Consider the following 15185-nt stretch of genomic DNA (forward strand, 5'->3'; position numbering starts at 1 on the left):
GCTGGACTTTTTGCTTTCATGATGTCAGGATTTATGGCCAAGCAAAGGCTTCTGGGGACTGCCCTAGTCTGGAAAACCACGGGAGAGGAGGGCGAGGAGGTGACAGTAAAAACCTCAAATGAAACGTGGCGCCCCAGCTATCCTCGCCCCTAGCTGAGGGTCAGCGGGGTGCAGCAGAAGTGGCCTCGGCTGGCAGCCCCCGGCCGTCGCTGCGAGCCAGGCGGGGGACATGGGACCCGGGTCGGGGAGCAGTAAACGCGAACCGCGCCCAGCTGCAGCGGCTGCATCCCTCTCTCTCTCGGCTTCCCCGGCACTCTGTGTGGCTGAGTGGCCGGCTGGCCTAGAGATGTGCCCGGTGTGGGAGCTGCGAGGCGTCCCTCCTCTTCCCGACCCCTGGTGGGTCACTGCGCCAAGCCGGTCCCGTCCCCTAAGTGCGCTCCCCGCTGCTCCGCCCGTCCCCTCCCTCCGGTCTCCCTAGACGGCTGCAGGAGAGCAGCCCGGAGGGACTCGGCTGGAGTCGCTAGAGGGAGGTGTAGGGCCGGCGAGGAGGGGGCTTCGCGGGGCGGGGAGAGGCGGGAGGAGGCGCCGGGGAGGAGCTGTGGCCGCCAGCTTCGCCCGCCTGCCCGAGCCGAGCGCACTCCTGTCGCCGCACGGGTTCCCAGCCTTGCGGCCCCGTGGGGAGCCCGGGCCACCCGCGCCACCTCCGCCCGTCCGCAGGAACCGCCGGCCGGCTGTGCACTCTCCGGCCGCCGCCCGTCGCCCCGGGTGCTGCGCTGAGCTCGCTCTGCGGCCCGGCTGTCACTCTGCGGCCCCGGTGTCAGCAGCCACCCCTCCGGCCGGTCCCCCGACCCCTTCTGGAGCGCAGCGCCCCGCGGCCGCGGCGGGAGGAGGAGGAGGAGAAGGAGGAGGAGAAGGAGGAGGGATCGCGGCGCGGGCTGGTCTGGCCACCTCGCCCCGCGCCCCGCCCCTGCGCGCACTCCCTCGCGGGCGAGCTACTTTCGGACAAGGAAAGTGAGGGCGGCCCCGGGTGACAGCGCGGCGGCGCCAGTCCCGGGAAGCCGCGTCTGTTCGCGTGTCGTCCCCGTCGCGCTCGCTCCCAGCGGCGCACTGTCCAGACCCCGGCCATGGCTTCGACCACCACCTGCACCCGCTTCACCGACGAGTATCAGCTCTTCGAGGAGCTCGGAAAGTAAGCGTCCCTGCCTGGCATCTCCTCCCGCGGACCCCCCCCCCCCCCCCCCGTCCTCCTCGTGGGGAGTGGGGAGAGGGAGCCCGCAGGCCGAGACGGGGTGACGGACCCCTGGCTTGACGCGGGTGGGGCACAGAGGGGAGGAAACCTCTGCCCCGCTGTAGCGGGTGCCCCGAATCCCCAGCCCACCTCCTCCGGTCCTCCACCTCTCCACGGGAGACTTAGAGAATTTATGATCTCTGCAGTTGTAGCTGTCATCCTGAGAAGTGTGAGCGCACGCGAGTGTGTGTGTGTGTGTGTGTGTGTGTGTGTGTGTGTGTGTGCGCTCTGAGAGGAAAGGAGATGCATGCAAAATGCAACATTTATCACATTTTCGGTAAATAGGTGTCATCCTGCTCAGCCTGCGGTCGGTGTGTCTGCCGTCCGACCCAGGTTCCGATGAGCTGATGAGCACTGGCTCTCAGAGATGGTGCCATATTTATCGATGCCGAAAGTTCAACTTGGCTTGGTGGAGAGTCTGGTTCGGCATCCAAGTAGTTGTTCTGTCCAGGAAAAGGGCCACCCAACAGAACCCACGCCCCTGCCCCATATCCGCTATCCTTTGCACTAAATGACTGGCTCACCATCATTCTTATAGGATTTAAGTACGTGTACATCTTTCCTGAGAAGATTTATTTATCTAGGCAGCGGAAAAGCCCTCTGAAGCTTAGGAAAGCGCTTCCCAAGGGTAGCCTAGCGTTGTGGTTGTGTAAAATGACCTCCTCCACTTAAGTGCCAGAACTTCTTGTAGATGTTAAGGAGGGACGCGGTACCTACCTACAGAAAATCTGTACAGGGGCGAACAGAGACCCAGCCAGGAATGCTGATTTACCAAGCATCCAACACCAAACCAGTTCCTCTATCGCTGATTTCAACTACTAGGGAAAAGATGCATTTGTGTGTGTGCCTTAGGTTCCTACAGTTGCATAAAAGGAAGTGTAAGCATTTTAAATGGAATGAAAATGATATCTTTATAGATGATCTGCTGTTGAAACATGGAGACATGTCGGAAGAGCAGCTTAATTCAAATCTCTCCCCTCCCCCAGCCCAAACCAGGCAGAGAGAAATCACCTTACCCCAGGATCTGGTAAAGCACACCAGTGAGCCCCAGATTTATGTTTTAATGAAAACAATCGCCATATTTACTTACTTGGAGCCATGTTAATTATTTTCCCTACCGAAATAAACAGGCAGTAGATTTTTTTTTCTCCCTGTTCCTCGTCTCTGCTTTTTTGCAGGGTTTGCTATGAGCATTTGGTGTTTTGTGAGAGTGAATTATGAAATGTTTTCAAATTTCATGTGCAAACAAGAGTGGTCATAATTGGCATTTCCATTTATTCTGTTGATTAATAATGTGTTTCCAGTCAAAAATTATTTTTATTCATTAGCATTTAAGAAGGATCTGGGTTTGCCAGAAAGAATTTCTAGATAGTGCTCTTATTATATTGATATTTGACAGACTGCTAAAGACCCATAAATATGCTCGTGTAAGTTTCTAAGTGGATACTAGATCTGATTATACTGCTGACTTGCTAATTATTGGTTTCCAGGGGGGCATTCTCAGTGGTGAGAAGATGTATGAAAATCCCTACTGGACAAGAGTATGCTGCCAAAATTATCAACACCAAAAAGCTTTCTGCTAGGGGTGGGTATTTTAAACCACATTTATTTATATATGTTAATTTTGTACTTGTTGTGAGGATTGGTGTTGTCTTGTAAGTAAATATAGCATGTACTTATAATTGAATTTTAAACTTAGGCATTATGTTTCATACTGATATTTTTCCTTGCCAATTGTCCCTTGGTCTGTATACTTTGGAAGCAAATGAAAAATATAATTGTTATCAGTGACTTATTGAAATGCTGTCTTATGAGACGTAAGTAACATAAATAAATTTTTTGCAAAGCAAATAAATGTCATGAAGTGCATTTTGCTTTTAGCTCTAGTGTGAAATAACTTTCAGAAAGATCCTAGAATGGAAAAAATGTAAGTCTCATAACTGTCATAATTCCCTTTCACTTTTGAGACGAAAAAACAGGTCACGGTTCAGTGGAACGTATATTACAGTTGTAGTTACAGCTGAACTTAATACATCGAGGTATATTTAACTTCAGTGGTTTTGGGAAGGAAAAAAAGACCGTTGCTGTAGTCTAGGAAGTTAGCTTAATTTTGATGTGCGTAGGTTAGGCCTTTAACTTAGTCTTCTGAGTTAAATTTCCCATCAGATCATACAATATATTTTACACCTGCAGTTTATAGCCACAGAGATAATTCATACTTAAAGCTATTGACATAAGTTAAAAAAAAATAAAAGTAACTTGGAGCAATATGCTCACAATTTCTTTTTTTATTATTTTCTTTAAAATCATGCAAAAGCACATATACTGAAAGGCTGGGCATTACAGTGACTGCAGGCATATGCCTAAGGTATTTTCATGGGAATTTATGATTTGATGAAATTAAACTGAAATCAAAATGAACAAAATACCATACCGCATCCCATCTCAGTGACCTGGTTTATTTTAAGTAATGAGAGGAAATTCCATTAGAGTTAGTTTTCCTCACTGAATATATCTTTTAAGACATGCCACTTAAGGATGCCTGGATATCATTGCTTTTGTCCTTTGCTGTGGTAAATGGATTTACAAATTCCACTTTTAAGATGTGCTGTAGAATGGAATTCTGTTGTGATTTTCTTCATCTGACTTGTCATAGTTCTGAGAAAGAGCTCTTTACTAAACTAATCACTAGCACCATGGAGTCCTGGTATGAAAACTAATGAGGAAGAAGCTATGCTAATTACATTTCCCCTTCTAAGGATGGGGATGACAAGGTGATGCAGAAATATAAATGCCAGTTTACAGGAAAGAAGAAGGCGGCTGAAAAGAGTCTGTCAGACTTTTTCCAGTGATTGTTATTTCTTCTGGTGTGATAGGCACTTTGGCAGTGGTGGGCTATCAATTTTGGGGGGTGTTACTATGTCTGTTCCGAGTCTTTTAGTGACTTTAAATTTCCTTTCAGGCAAATGAGAGTTTATGAATTAGAGTCAACACTTTTTATCCTCTTCAGCTCATACTCCCTACATCAGACTGGCAGCAGGCCTGCCTGGCTCACTTCCTTCTCCTCTATGGGAGAACAGTGCTCCAGACTGATTGGCTCCTGCTTCTACCAGGGTCCCTCAGCTGCTCATGCTGGGCTTCTACAATCTCCTGCCTGACTCAGAAGGCATTCTTCCTAACTTCCTTTGCTATTTTTTAGTTATTTACTTTTATTATTTTTAGTTATATGTATGTGTGTGTCTGTGCACACACACGTGAGTGTAAGTGCTCTGGAAGCCAGAGACATCTATCTGATCCTCATAGTTTTGAACCCTCAAGTGTGGGTATTAGGAACTCAGCTCCTGCTCCCTGCAGGATCAGGAAGATCCTTTATCTGAGGAGCCATCTCTCCAACCTTTTCTTCTGCATTTTTTTTCCCTCCCAAGAACATTGTCTGTCCTGGAATGATAGGCTCTGGGCTTCAGTACTGATTCCTGGAGCTGCTAGCCATGTGATCTTAGGCAGTTTACCCATTTTATTCTGAGCCTCAGTCTTTTCATCTGCCAAATGGGTGAGAGAGAGCCCTTTCTTACAGGGTTTTTGATTGATCTGATTGGCTTGGTGTGGAGTGTAGAGTGGTGCCTCTCACATGGTATGCTCTTAGTGAATTTCAGCTGCTACTGTTATATGATAGGAATGGAGAAATTACATAACTTTTTGGAAAGGTCTTTCTTAATGTGAAAGCACTTGAGAATTGTTGATCTAGTGACAGTTGTGATGTGGCCCAATTCAAATAGGGGCTCAGTTGCTTAGTGTGTAAATTTGATCCAGTCATGCACTTTTCCAAGATCTCAGATTATTCATCAATAAAATGGTAAAACTTACACAGTGGTCTCATGGGGCGTTTCCGGTATTGAGTGAATTTTGTGAGAACCATATCTTAACTTGAAAAGTTCCTTGCCAATTTAACTTACTACACTTCTATGTAAAGAATATAGTCATTTCTTATAAAATGTTCTGCAACTTTATTTTATATCAACACACAATTAAGGGTGGTTATAGAATAGTTTTATTTTGCAGTGTGTATATTTGTTTCAGTTGTACCCATATTGAATTACAAATCATTTGAAGGAAAGTATACCATGCCTTCACCTTTGACCTAACATTCAGGTATACAGCATTGGGGACGCTGAACGGCTTCAGGACTGAGTGACTAGAATGAAGTGTGTTTATTACATTATTTGTAGAGCAGTTAAGTACTTTGTTCATTGCTGAGAACAAGGGAACACTGAGATCTGTAAAGTGTATTCAGAGACTGTGTTTTAAAATGTAAATTTTGGAAGCTGGAGAGATGGCTCAGCAGTTAGGGCACTTGTTGTTCTTGCAGAGGACCTAGGGTGGCCAAGAACTGTCTGTAATTCTAGTTCCAGAAGATCTGAGGCCCTCTTCTGGTCTCCAGGAGCGCTGCATACATGTGGTGCACAGACTTACATGCAGACAAAAAAATCAACACATAAATATTAAAAATACACAAACAGTTTTCTTTTAATAAAACTCATTTTATAATAATCTAGTATAAGTTTTTTGTGGGAAATTTTTATAGTGAGAAACATTCAAGGTAAAATAAAGAATTTAGTGCAATATAGTATGCTTAATTTTTTCCAAGAAAATAATTTTTGGGAGCTCCATTAGACACATTTTTGAAATGGACAATTTTTGTGCAACTTTTTGTTTATGTTATTTGATATAACATGCCTTTGTAAATCTAATCCTTAAGGCTATGAATTTTGAAGACAAGGAAATTTCTACCACTCAACTAATTGTTTTTAAATCCCTTTTGTGCTGGGACTTAAACCTAGGCCCTCACACATGCTGGGCAAACACACTACCATTGAACTATGTTATCTGCCCTCAGCTAATGTTCTTTAGCTGAAACAGACAAAAAGAGAAAGTGCCATTTGTCAATAAATCCAAGGCTGTGAGGGAAGTTGGCAAACATTTGGCTGGATTCCTGCACAAATTTGCACATCCCTCTCTGCCGTCACTCAGGCCTTTGCTGTGCCTAGACTGTAAAGGGTTTTCAGCAGACAGTTTTAGTTGCGTTTTCGCTCACTGTTAGTCACGCACACCATATTTGGGAGACTCAAAGTCTGTTGAAGAACTTCTTTGTGTTTTCATCTGTATGTGTGCATAGGACATTTGGTGTTGGTGTTACTGAGCATGTAGGTCAGTGGGCTCTGTACATCTTATTTGGCCATTTTCTAAGCTTTTTTTTTAAAGCTCCTAAGCATGGCCAACATTTGATGTCTTATATGCGGTTTACAAATTCTGAAAAGTTGTTTTAATTAGGCATGGTTAGTAAGCAGTGAGCAGTGACAGTAGAATTTGTCTTATATTTTCTTCGTAGGAATTCAGTCATTTGACCCAAGCAATTTGGTTCGTACCCATCAAATGCTAACGTGTTCCGGTGCAGATGTTTTGTCTGTCATCTGGCATGTTTGGAGCTGTGAGCTGTTACTGGGTGATGTGAAGACAGACAGTAGTTTCAACCCCACTAGGCTGGTGGCTCTGACTGCAAGAGTCTTCAGAAACAGTTCATGCAGTAGACGGTGCATTTTAAAATGCTTCATAGTAGCTATGACTTCTTAATGTCCATTTCTAATATGTGTTTTCATCCTTAGAAAGTCCTTACTACTACACAACCAGGCATACCATAGTTGTTGTTTTTATAAAAGAAATTTTAACTATAAGCTTGAAGTAACATACGACATAGAAGTATTTTTTTTTCATATTTACTCCATTGCTAAAATTAACAAGTTATAATTCTGTAATGTAAATCATTTTAATTTTATTATCCTAATTCTATTAGTTCCTAATTTCATAATATTAGTAGAACACTGATCAGGACCCTAGGAAACTAGTTGACCATGTATGTGAATTCAATGTTGTATCTATACCCCCAAGTAATATTTTTTTTGGTTTTATTTTAAGAAAGATGTCAAAAACTGAGGCTTGCTGCTTTTGTTTTTGACAGCCAAGCAGTTAAGAAACTGTCTCAGTCTCTCAACTTTGTGCCTACTTGCTTGAGTCGGAAGTAGGATTGGGTAGATAGACTGAAGTTCCTAATCTACCTTGTTGATTTGTCAGTTTGGAACCAATTGATCAACAACAACAACAACAAATCAAAAATAACATTTTAAGAAAAAAACTAAAAGTTTTTCTTCTGTATGTGGGCCTGAAAGTAGCATGTCTTGATACTATGCTTAAGTCATACCTACTTTCTTGTCTTAAAAGATTTTTTTAACCTGTTTTTCCTGTGTGTGTGTGTGTGTGTGTGTGTGTGTGTGTGTGTGTGTGTGTGTGTAAACTGTGTTCACATCTCATGCAAGAGGCCTTTGCATTTCCTTGGAGTTGGAGATGGTTGTGAGCCACTGTGTGGGTGCCGGGAACTGAACCCAGGTCCTCTGCTAGAGCACCAAGTGGTCTTACCTGCTAACCCACTGCTCCAGCCCCAAAATACTTTTTTTTTTAATTGAATTTTTTTTATGTTCTGATCATGCTTTCCCTTCTCCAACACCTCCCAGATCCTCCACCTTCTCACCCATCCAACTCCTTTTTTTTCTTCAGAAAACAAACAGCCCCCCCAAAAATTTCAAAAACCATAAACAAACTAGAACAGACTAAGAAACACACACACACACACACACACACACACACGCACACGCACACACACACACGCACACACACACACGCACACACAAAAGAACCAAACAAACACACAACCCCCCTCCAACCAAAACCCATAAAAACAGCAAAATTGGAAACCATAATATATAAGCAAAACCTAACAAGACAAACAATGCCCAAATAAAAGCCATGTAAAAAAAAAAGTCTATAAAAATATCATTGAGTTCATTTTGCATTGGCCATCCTGCTGGGCATGGTACCTGCCTGTAAGTGTAGTTAATGTACCCAGTGAGACTCCACTGAAGAAAACTAACCTTCTGTTTTCAAGCAGATGTCAGTTGCGGGTAGCTTCTTGGTTGGGGTGGGAGCCTGTGTCCACTTCCCCCTCACGGTGCTGGGACCCCGTGTGGCTTGAACCTGTGCAGACCCTGTGCATGCTGCCAGTCTCTGTGAGTTCATGTGTGTGCCATTCCTGTTGTGTGGAGAACGCCACTTCCTTAGAGTCATCTGTATATTGTTCTGTAGGCCTTAATGTTGGACTTTTATTTTCTTCAGTAAGTGAATTAGATTATTGTTGATAGTCAAACTAGTTAAATTTTAATCTATATCCAGGAAATAATGTTCTCTGCTTTCCAACATGAGAGACTTAATAAACAGTGTGATGTCAGGTACCTGTCTGTGATATTAAAAATATGGTCAGTGTCTCCCTGACTATATGGAGACTACCTACCCACCAAAACACCTTTGTTTATACATTTAGGTGAACACTTTCATTTTCATTGAAATATTAAATAAAATCAATGTGAAAATTTAGTAATAAATCATCTTTTGTAACGTTACCTTTAAAAAATTATTTTTATTTATTATGTGTGCAAGAGACAGGGGGTCCTCCACAAGTAGAGAGAGAGGGAGAATTCATCTGTAAGCATGTGGATGCATGTGTGGATTAAACATTGGGGAGTGGGTTCCCTTCTCCTACCATGTACTTCTAAGTTTTGAACTCTGGTCATCAGACTTTGTGGCAAACACCTTTACCCAAGCCATTTCTCTGGCTTATAAATAATCTCTTCTGAATCCTTTTTATGTTGATCATGATATGCTAGCAATAATATACTGGGATTTTCCCTATATCTTATCCTTGAGCAATTGATAGTGTCCTAGATGTTGGGCTGAATTTTTTTCAGCATTTCCCCTTCCTCTCCATTTTATTAGGGTATAGCATATTTTACAATTTTTTTTTCTATTTCGTTTGCAATTAGTTAATGGCTGTTTACGTAGGGATCTGTGTTAAACACTTTGCTACAGTCCATTTAGTGAAATGACCTGAAACACACCAAATGGAGTATTAGCAGGCTTTTAATTCTAAGCACCTGTCTGTCTGTTGACAACTTATAGTTCACTTCCTTTTACAGGTTATTAAACATGTTCACATGATTTATTGAAGTAAGTTTTGAACGTGATTACAGCATCAGAGTACTAGGAAACCGAAGATTACACAAACAGACATCATACATGATATAATGTGTTACAATCTAGCATGAATAACACAACACCCTTTTTTAAAAGAAGAGAGGATGATTTCTTCCTGGGAAGATCAGGGAAACTGTTTCTCCTAGTGTAGATTTAAAGAGGCTTAAAGTGATGATGCCCCACCCCCCAAGCCCAGCTCCTGCAGTTTGAGGAAGTGTTCAGAATGGATGAAATATCTGATTAGAAAGAAAATGGCCTTGTATTACTGCAGTAGATTTATTACAATTGTCTGTACATAGACAGTTTTTTTTAATACAATCTGTTTTTATTTTATTTTTATTTGTTTGCATTTGGGGGATTTTGAGGCAGGATTTCACTCTGTAGTCCAGCCTGAAGGCAGTCCTCTCAGTACAGGGAAGACAAATATGGGCCACCACACCCAGCTATTTTATGTATTTTATTGTGCTGCTGGGGATTGAACCAGGGCCTTGCACACGCTAAGCTGGAAGGGCTCTGCCACTGAGCAGTAACTCGGCCCTTTGGGATGAAATTATTTTAAGTCAAGCAGGACAGTTTTTAGCTAGCAGAACTGCTTTGATTCCAGTTCAGATGTTTTCTGTAATTGTACGCAAATGCAGAGAACCTCATCAGTTTTTGTATTCAGTTGCAGCCCTTGCTGTTCTGATACTCTCTTGCTCTCCCAATCAATAATACCATCTTCATCAATAATGATTTAGAAAAATGAAATGCTCTTGGCTGTGATTTAAAGAGTGCCTTGTAGGTGACACAGGTGCACATCCATAAGACGCTTGGTTTCGTTTTGTCCAGTCTGTATTTCAGCCTCCTAGAAGCATACTATTATTTCAGTTTTTTGTTTTTTTTTAATCGGAAGCTAAACCTTTTGTATAAGGCCTCAAAGTTAGTAAGTTGGGGCTGTAGCTCCTTTGGTACACTGCTTGCCTAACATGCAGGAAGCCCTGGGATAAGCCAGACATGATAGTGTAGGCCTGTAACCCCAGAACTTGAGAGATGGGAAAGAAGGATCCAAAGTTCAAGGCCATCCTTGTCTCTATAATGAGTGTGAAGTCAGCCTGGGCTATATGGGTGGGATCTTGTCTAAAAAAAAATAGTAAGTGGCAGAGTGAGAATTTCAACCCAGTTTCTCGTGCTCTGGAGGCCGACTCTTCCCATTGTTCTACCCATGGACTGCTGGTACCCAGAACAGAAGTCTTCTGTATTTGCTTGTAAGTGCTTAGCTCCTTACAGAGCACCACGTCTTACACCTTTTTACAGTTCTATCTAAGTGAGGGCCCTGAGTCATACTTTTTGGAAAATACATTTAGAATTCCAACTTGTGAGAAAAAAATATAGCATTTTAATCGCTATGGTAACGTAAGATCAAGTTGAAGTTTCAGATGACTGTGTGGTACTTTCTAGAAGGAAAAATAATACAGTGGACAATGTTATCAAAATGCTAGGAAAGTGATTACAGAAGAGGTTGTGAGGCTCGACCATGAGTCCTTAGGATTACTTCTGAATGATGCACTTTTTACTGCAGAGAAAAACAGCCATTTAAACAAAGGAAGAATAAGAGACATGTACTTGGAAAGCCATTCTAGTTTCCTGGTTCGTTTTGTTTGGAAAGGAGGACGTTTTGTTAGTTTGCAGTTTCTCCTTCAGCGGTAGCATTGAGTCTGTCAGACCCACACAAAAAGAACGGAGCAGTTAAAAGGAAATAAAACGTTGTATTCAGTGTCCATTGTAAAAATAGGTGTAGCAGGAACAGCACAGGTTTACAGAGGACACATGATGATAATACTGGTTAACAGTTAATCTTCTCCTGAAGGTGCCCAACTGTTTTCAGATCACACAGGGATTTAAATGTTTTAGTCCATAAATTTTGGCATATACAGTTATATATATATTGAATTTTGAAACAGCAATCAAGTGCTCAGTAATCCTCCAGCTGCCTCTGACTAGGCTGTGCCTGTTCCTTTGACGCTGTCCGCATGCTTCTTGCTCATCTTTACCCCTTCTCTGTCCAGAAGTCAGTTACTCTCCCTAATGATTTTAGGAGTGAGACCCTTACCAGCCTTCCAGCTAATTTTTAATTAACTGGAAGATCTTCAGTAATGGAAAACTTACACACTCATTATATAGGTTAATTGTATTTTATTTTGTGTTGTGTAATATAGACTCTTAGAATAAAAGGCATCTTTTTTTTTTTTTTTAATGTACTAATGTACTATTTTGGCCTGGCAAGATGTCTCGGTGGTAAAGGTGCTCATCCTACAAGTCTGGAAACTTATGTTTGATCTGATCCCTTGACTCCATGTAAAAAAAGATGAATGAAGAGACATTCATTCATAAAAAGGACAACTGCACAAAGTTGTTCTCTGACCTTCACACACACTCTCACATATATATAATAATAATAAAACACCATTTTACCTTTTCCATGAAGGTCTTCAAAAGATACAAAGTATTTGGAAATTTTAATAGTAAATTGTTTTTCCCTATATCTTTTGCAGAAATTTTATTATTATGATGAATACACATTGAAAAATTAAGAGTAATTTAGATGAAATGGGCTTGTTAAAAATTAGGGCTGGGGAGACATCTCAGCAGTTAAGAGTACTCACTGCTCTTGCAGAGGGCTGGAGGTCAGGTCCCAGTGTCCACAATGGATGGCTACCACCTGCCTCTAACTTCAGTTTCAGGGGATTTGAGGCTGTCTTCTAGACCCCATGGTACCCACATGCACAGATGCAGACACACACATACACAGAGATAAAAATTTAATCTTTTTTAAGAAGTAATACAGCGAGAGCAAATTTATCAAAATACCATTCTGTCCTTTAAAGTCTATGGAAGGTTGAGTTATGCTGTGTTACGCTATTTGTATTTAAGTTAAAATTTTAAGTTTGGATGGGGGAACTAAACAATGTGTAACATTTGGAGGACTGTGCTGCATTACAATTTCAGCCTCAAACTGTGACGGGGTCATCTTTCCTTCTTCCGTGAATGGTGTCTGAATTTCCCCCAGCATCCCAAACACATGCAGTTGTCTTTCCCTTACCCCATCTCAACACATTTTCTGTCACTTTGGTGTTGTGTGGATTCATTCCAGCTGGAGCTCACTTTCATTCTTGCCATAGTCCTTTACAGTAGCTTCCCAAACAGGTTTTCTGCCTGACAGTTGTTACATTGTTAACACATACACTGTTAGTCAGTTCATCCTTAGACCTTTCGGCAGTGACTTCGCTCTGGGCATCTTGATAAGTTCTTGCCAGTACAGAGCAGAGAGTTTCTGTCCTCTAGTATCTCCTGATCTATTGGGGTGAATGTCAACCTGGAGAATAGAGAATTGTGAGAGGGCTGTTATGAGGCGAGGCCTTTGGGGAAGTTGTGCTTTGAGTTAAGACGAGGAAGAGATAGCTACACAGGCAAAGAAAGTCTGTATAGAGGAAGAAGAAGGTCAGTCCCACCCTATGGTTGGAATGTGAGCATTCCAAATAGCGCTGAAATCTTCCCCTTTAAAAGGTGCTGCCTCCTCTAGGGCATCACCTCTCACTTCCTCCCCTTCCTCCCTAGCTCCAGCCAGAAGTGCCTTTCACCCGCTTTCAGTCCTTTGTGTTTTGAATTGCTATGGTGCATTTCTTTTTATTGCAATTATAAATGTTGCAGTTTTGAGGTACCTTGTGGAGATTTCTTCATTTATCTTACAATCTGCCCGCTATGGTTTTTATAAGATTGCAGGTACTTGCCACTGTTGAATGAGTGGGAAAATGAGAGAGGGAACGCATCACTAAAATGCTCCTCTTAGAGTAGACCTCAGAGAGAGGATAGGCAAGACAATGGAGTTGCTACTTCATGTCACATGAAACCCAATAATTTCAAAAATTAACGCTGATTCACAAATTATTTCCTCAGTTCTCTCGTCACGAATTCCACTTGTTGGACAGTTTCGTCTAATCTTGTAATTTTTTTGAGCAAACTCCTGAAATTTCTCATTGGTGTTTCTCTCTTGTTCTATTGTAAAGTATTTGTTAATCGGGAGTGTGGTAGCATTTTAATGCCCGTTAGCTTCATTTCAGTACTGCCAGACTCATGTCACCCTCACATTACTTTAAAACGTATGAGCTTGTCAATTTTTGATCCATTCTATAAAGGCAAGCAATTACTTACCTTTCTATTTATTTATGAATCTCATTTTGAAAACATTTTGTTGCTCTTCATAGAACTTGGTATATACAAAACTTGGATGCTGTTTTCTTAAAGAGTTTTTTTGTTTTTTATTTTAAATTTTAAATTAAAAAATTTAGTAATGGCAGCTAGAGGCAGGCTGATAGAATGAACTGTCTGTCACTTCAGAAATGTGGTCAGAGGAGTGTGAACTTGTTTCCATGTCAAGGGCTCTGGGAACAGCTGTGTGCTGACTGGCATTTGTCTTCCATATGTGTTGCAAGGCACTGAGAGTCTCCTGTTTTATGAATGAAAAATTACTAGAGATACAAGTCTAATATATTCTGATATAAATTATACGTTATATCCTGTTGTGTGTTATATAGAATAAAAATTCCTCTCACAGAAACATTTCAGTGGTGTTTTAGATGATGACTTAATGACTACCGTCATGGGGAAATCTTAGAAACTGGTTGAGGTGAACAAATGTTTTAAGTATTTCTTAGACACTAGGCCAAATCCTTTATTATTTTATTCAAATGATACATTCTTACATTAAGTATATATTAATAATTGTTAAAAAGATAATTATAAACTTTGGGTGGACTTCTGAAAGAAGTTATTAATTTTTATAAATAACATTTAAAATTAATTATGGCATAAAATATGTATCCTAATGTAGAATTTAGAAAAATATCATAAAACTAAAAAGGGACATATTTATGTCTTTCCAAACAAGCACTGATAACATTTTGTTATTTATTTCTTTTCAAAGTTGGTATTTTTTTATTTAAAAATTTTTAATTACATTTATTTATTTTGTGTTGCGTGTGTGTGAATGACATTTCCGTATATGGAGCCTAGAGAACAGCTTACAGAGATCCTGGCTAAGGACTGACCTCAGCTCATCAGGCTTGAGGGAAAGTTCATTAATCCGCTGAGCCATCTCAGCTGGCCCTTACCTTCCTTCCCCTAACCTAGTTACCTCCTTCCTTCGTTCTTCCCTCCCTCCCTGCCTCCCTCCCCCCTTTTCTTTTCTTTTGTTTTCTTTGAAACTAGACATTTTAGTCTGCATTTTTACTTAAAATTACAACATGTCCCTGTGCTGTGGCAATTCCTTTGAATTCTTGATAACTGAACTATGCTTCACCGAGTGAGTGAGCAGCAGTTCATTATTTTATATCATTGTTTACTCTTTCCCTGTAACTTGTGCTCTTTATAGTGGTAGACGGGATACATCTTAAGCCATGGTTTTGCACATTTTTCATCCTTCAGCTTTGGAGGGAGGATTTACAGAGGAGAAGTAGCAAGACAGAGGGCTAAGTGTTTCAGAAATCTTCATAATTTTGTCATACTGCTTCCTGGAGGCTTTGTCTGTTTTCATTGAGGACATTTAATTACAGTGTGCTACCTAAATTGGACTTTGAAGAATTATATTCTAAATTTCAATTTCACCTTAATAAAAAAAAAGTTCTTGCCAAGTCCCACTCCCTCTGCTAGGTATGAGATAAATAATAAAGGTGCAAAGTTCTCTCAAGGTGAACAGATACAGAGTGAACTAAGTCACCACTGGGAC

At 41.4% G+C, this 15185-nt stretch overlaps 1 protein-coding gene across 2 annotated transcripts in view; it reads left to right on the forward strand.

The window, feature by feature from the left end:
* The first annotated feature begins 904 nt into the window (after positions 1-904).
* The window catches only part of Camk2d (calcium/calmodulin dependent protein kinase II delta), a 249890-nt gene continuing 235609 nt past the window's right edge, over positions 905-15185 (forward strand). The window contains exons 1-2 of one of the 2 annotated variants that reach the window (XM_059266205.1): positions 905-1189; positions 2779-2873. In XM_059266205.1, coding sequence (XP_059122188.1) covers positions 1125-1189; positions 2779-2873 — 160 coding nt within the window. In that variant the 5' untranslated portion in view covers positions 905-1124. The remainder of the gene's footprint in view (positions 1190-2778; positions 2874-15185) is intronic. The other variant, XM_059266204.1, reaches the window with a different exon arrangement.

Source organism: Peromyscus eremicus, chromosome 6, assembly GCF_949786415.1.
Source record: "Peromyscus eremicus chromosome 6, PerEre_H2_v1, whole genome shotgun sequence".
Taxonomy (NCBI): Eukaryota; Metazoa; Chordata; class Mammalia; order Rodentia; family Cricetidae; genus Peromyscus; species Peromyscus eremicus.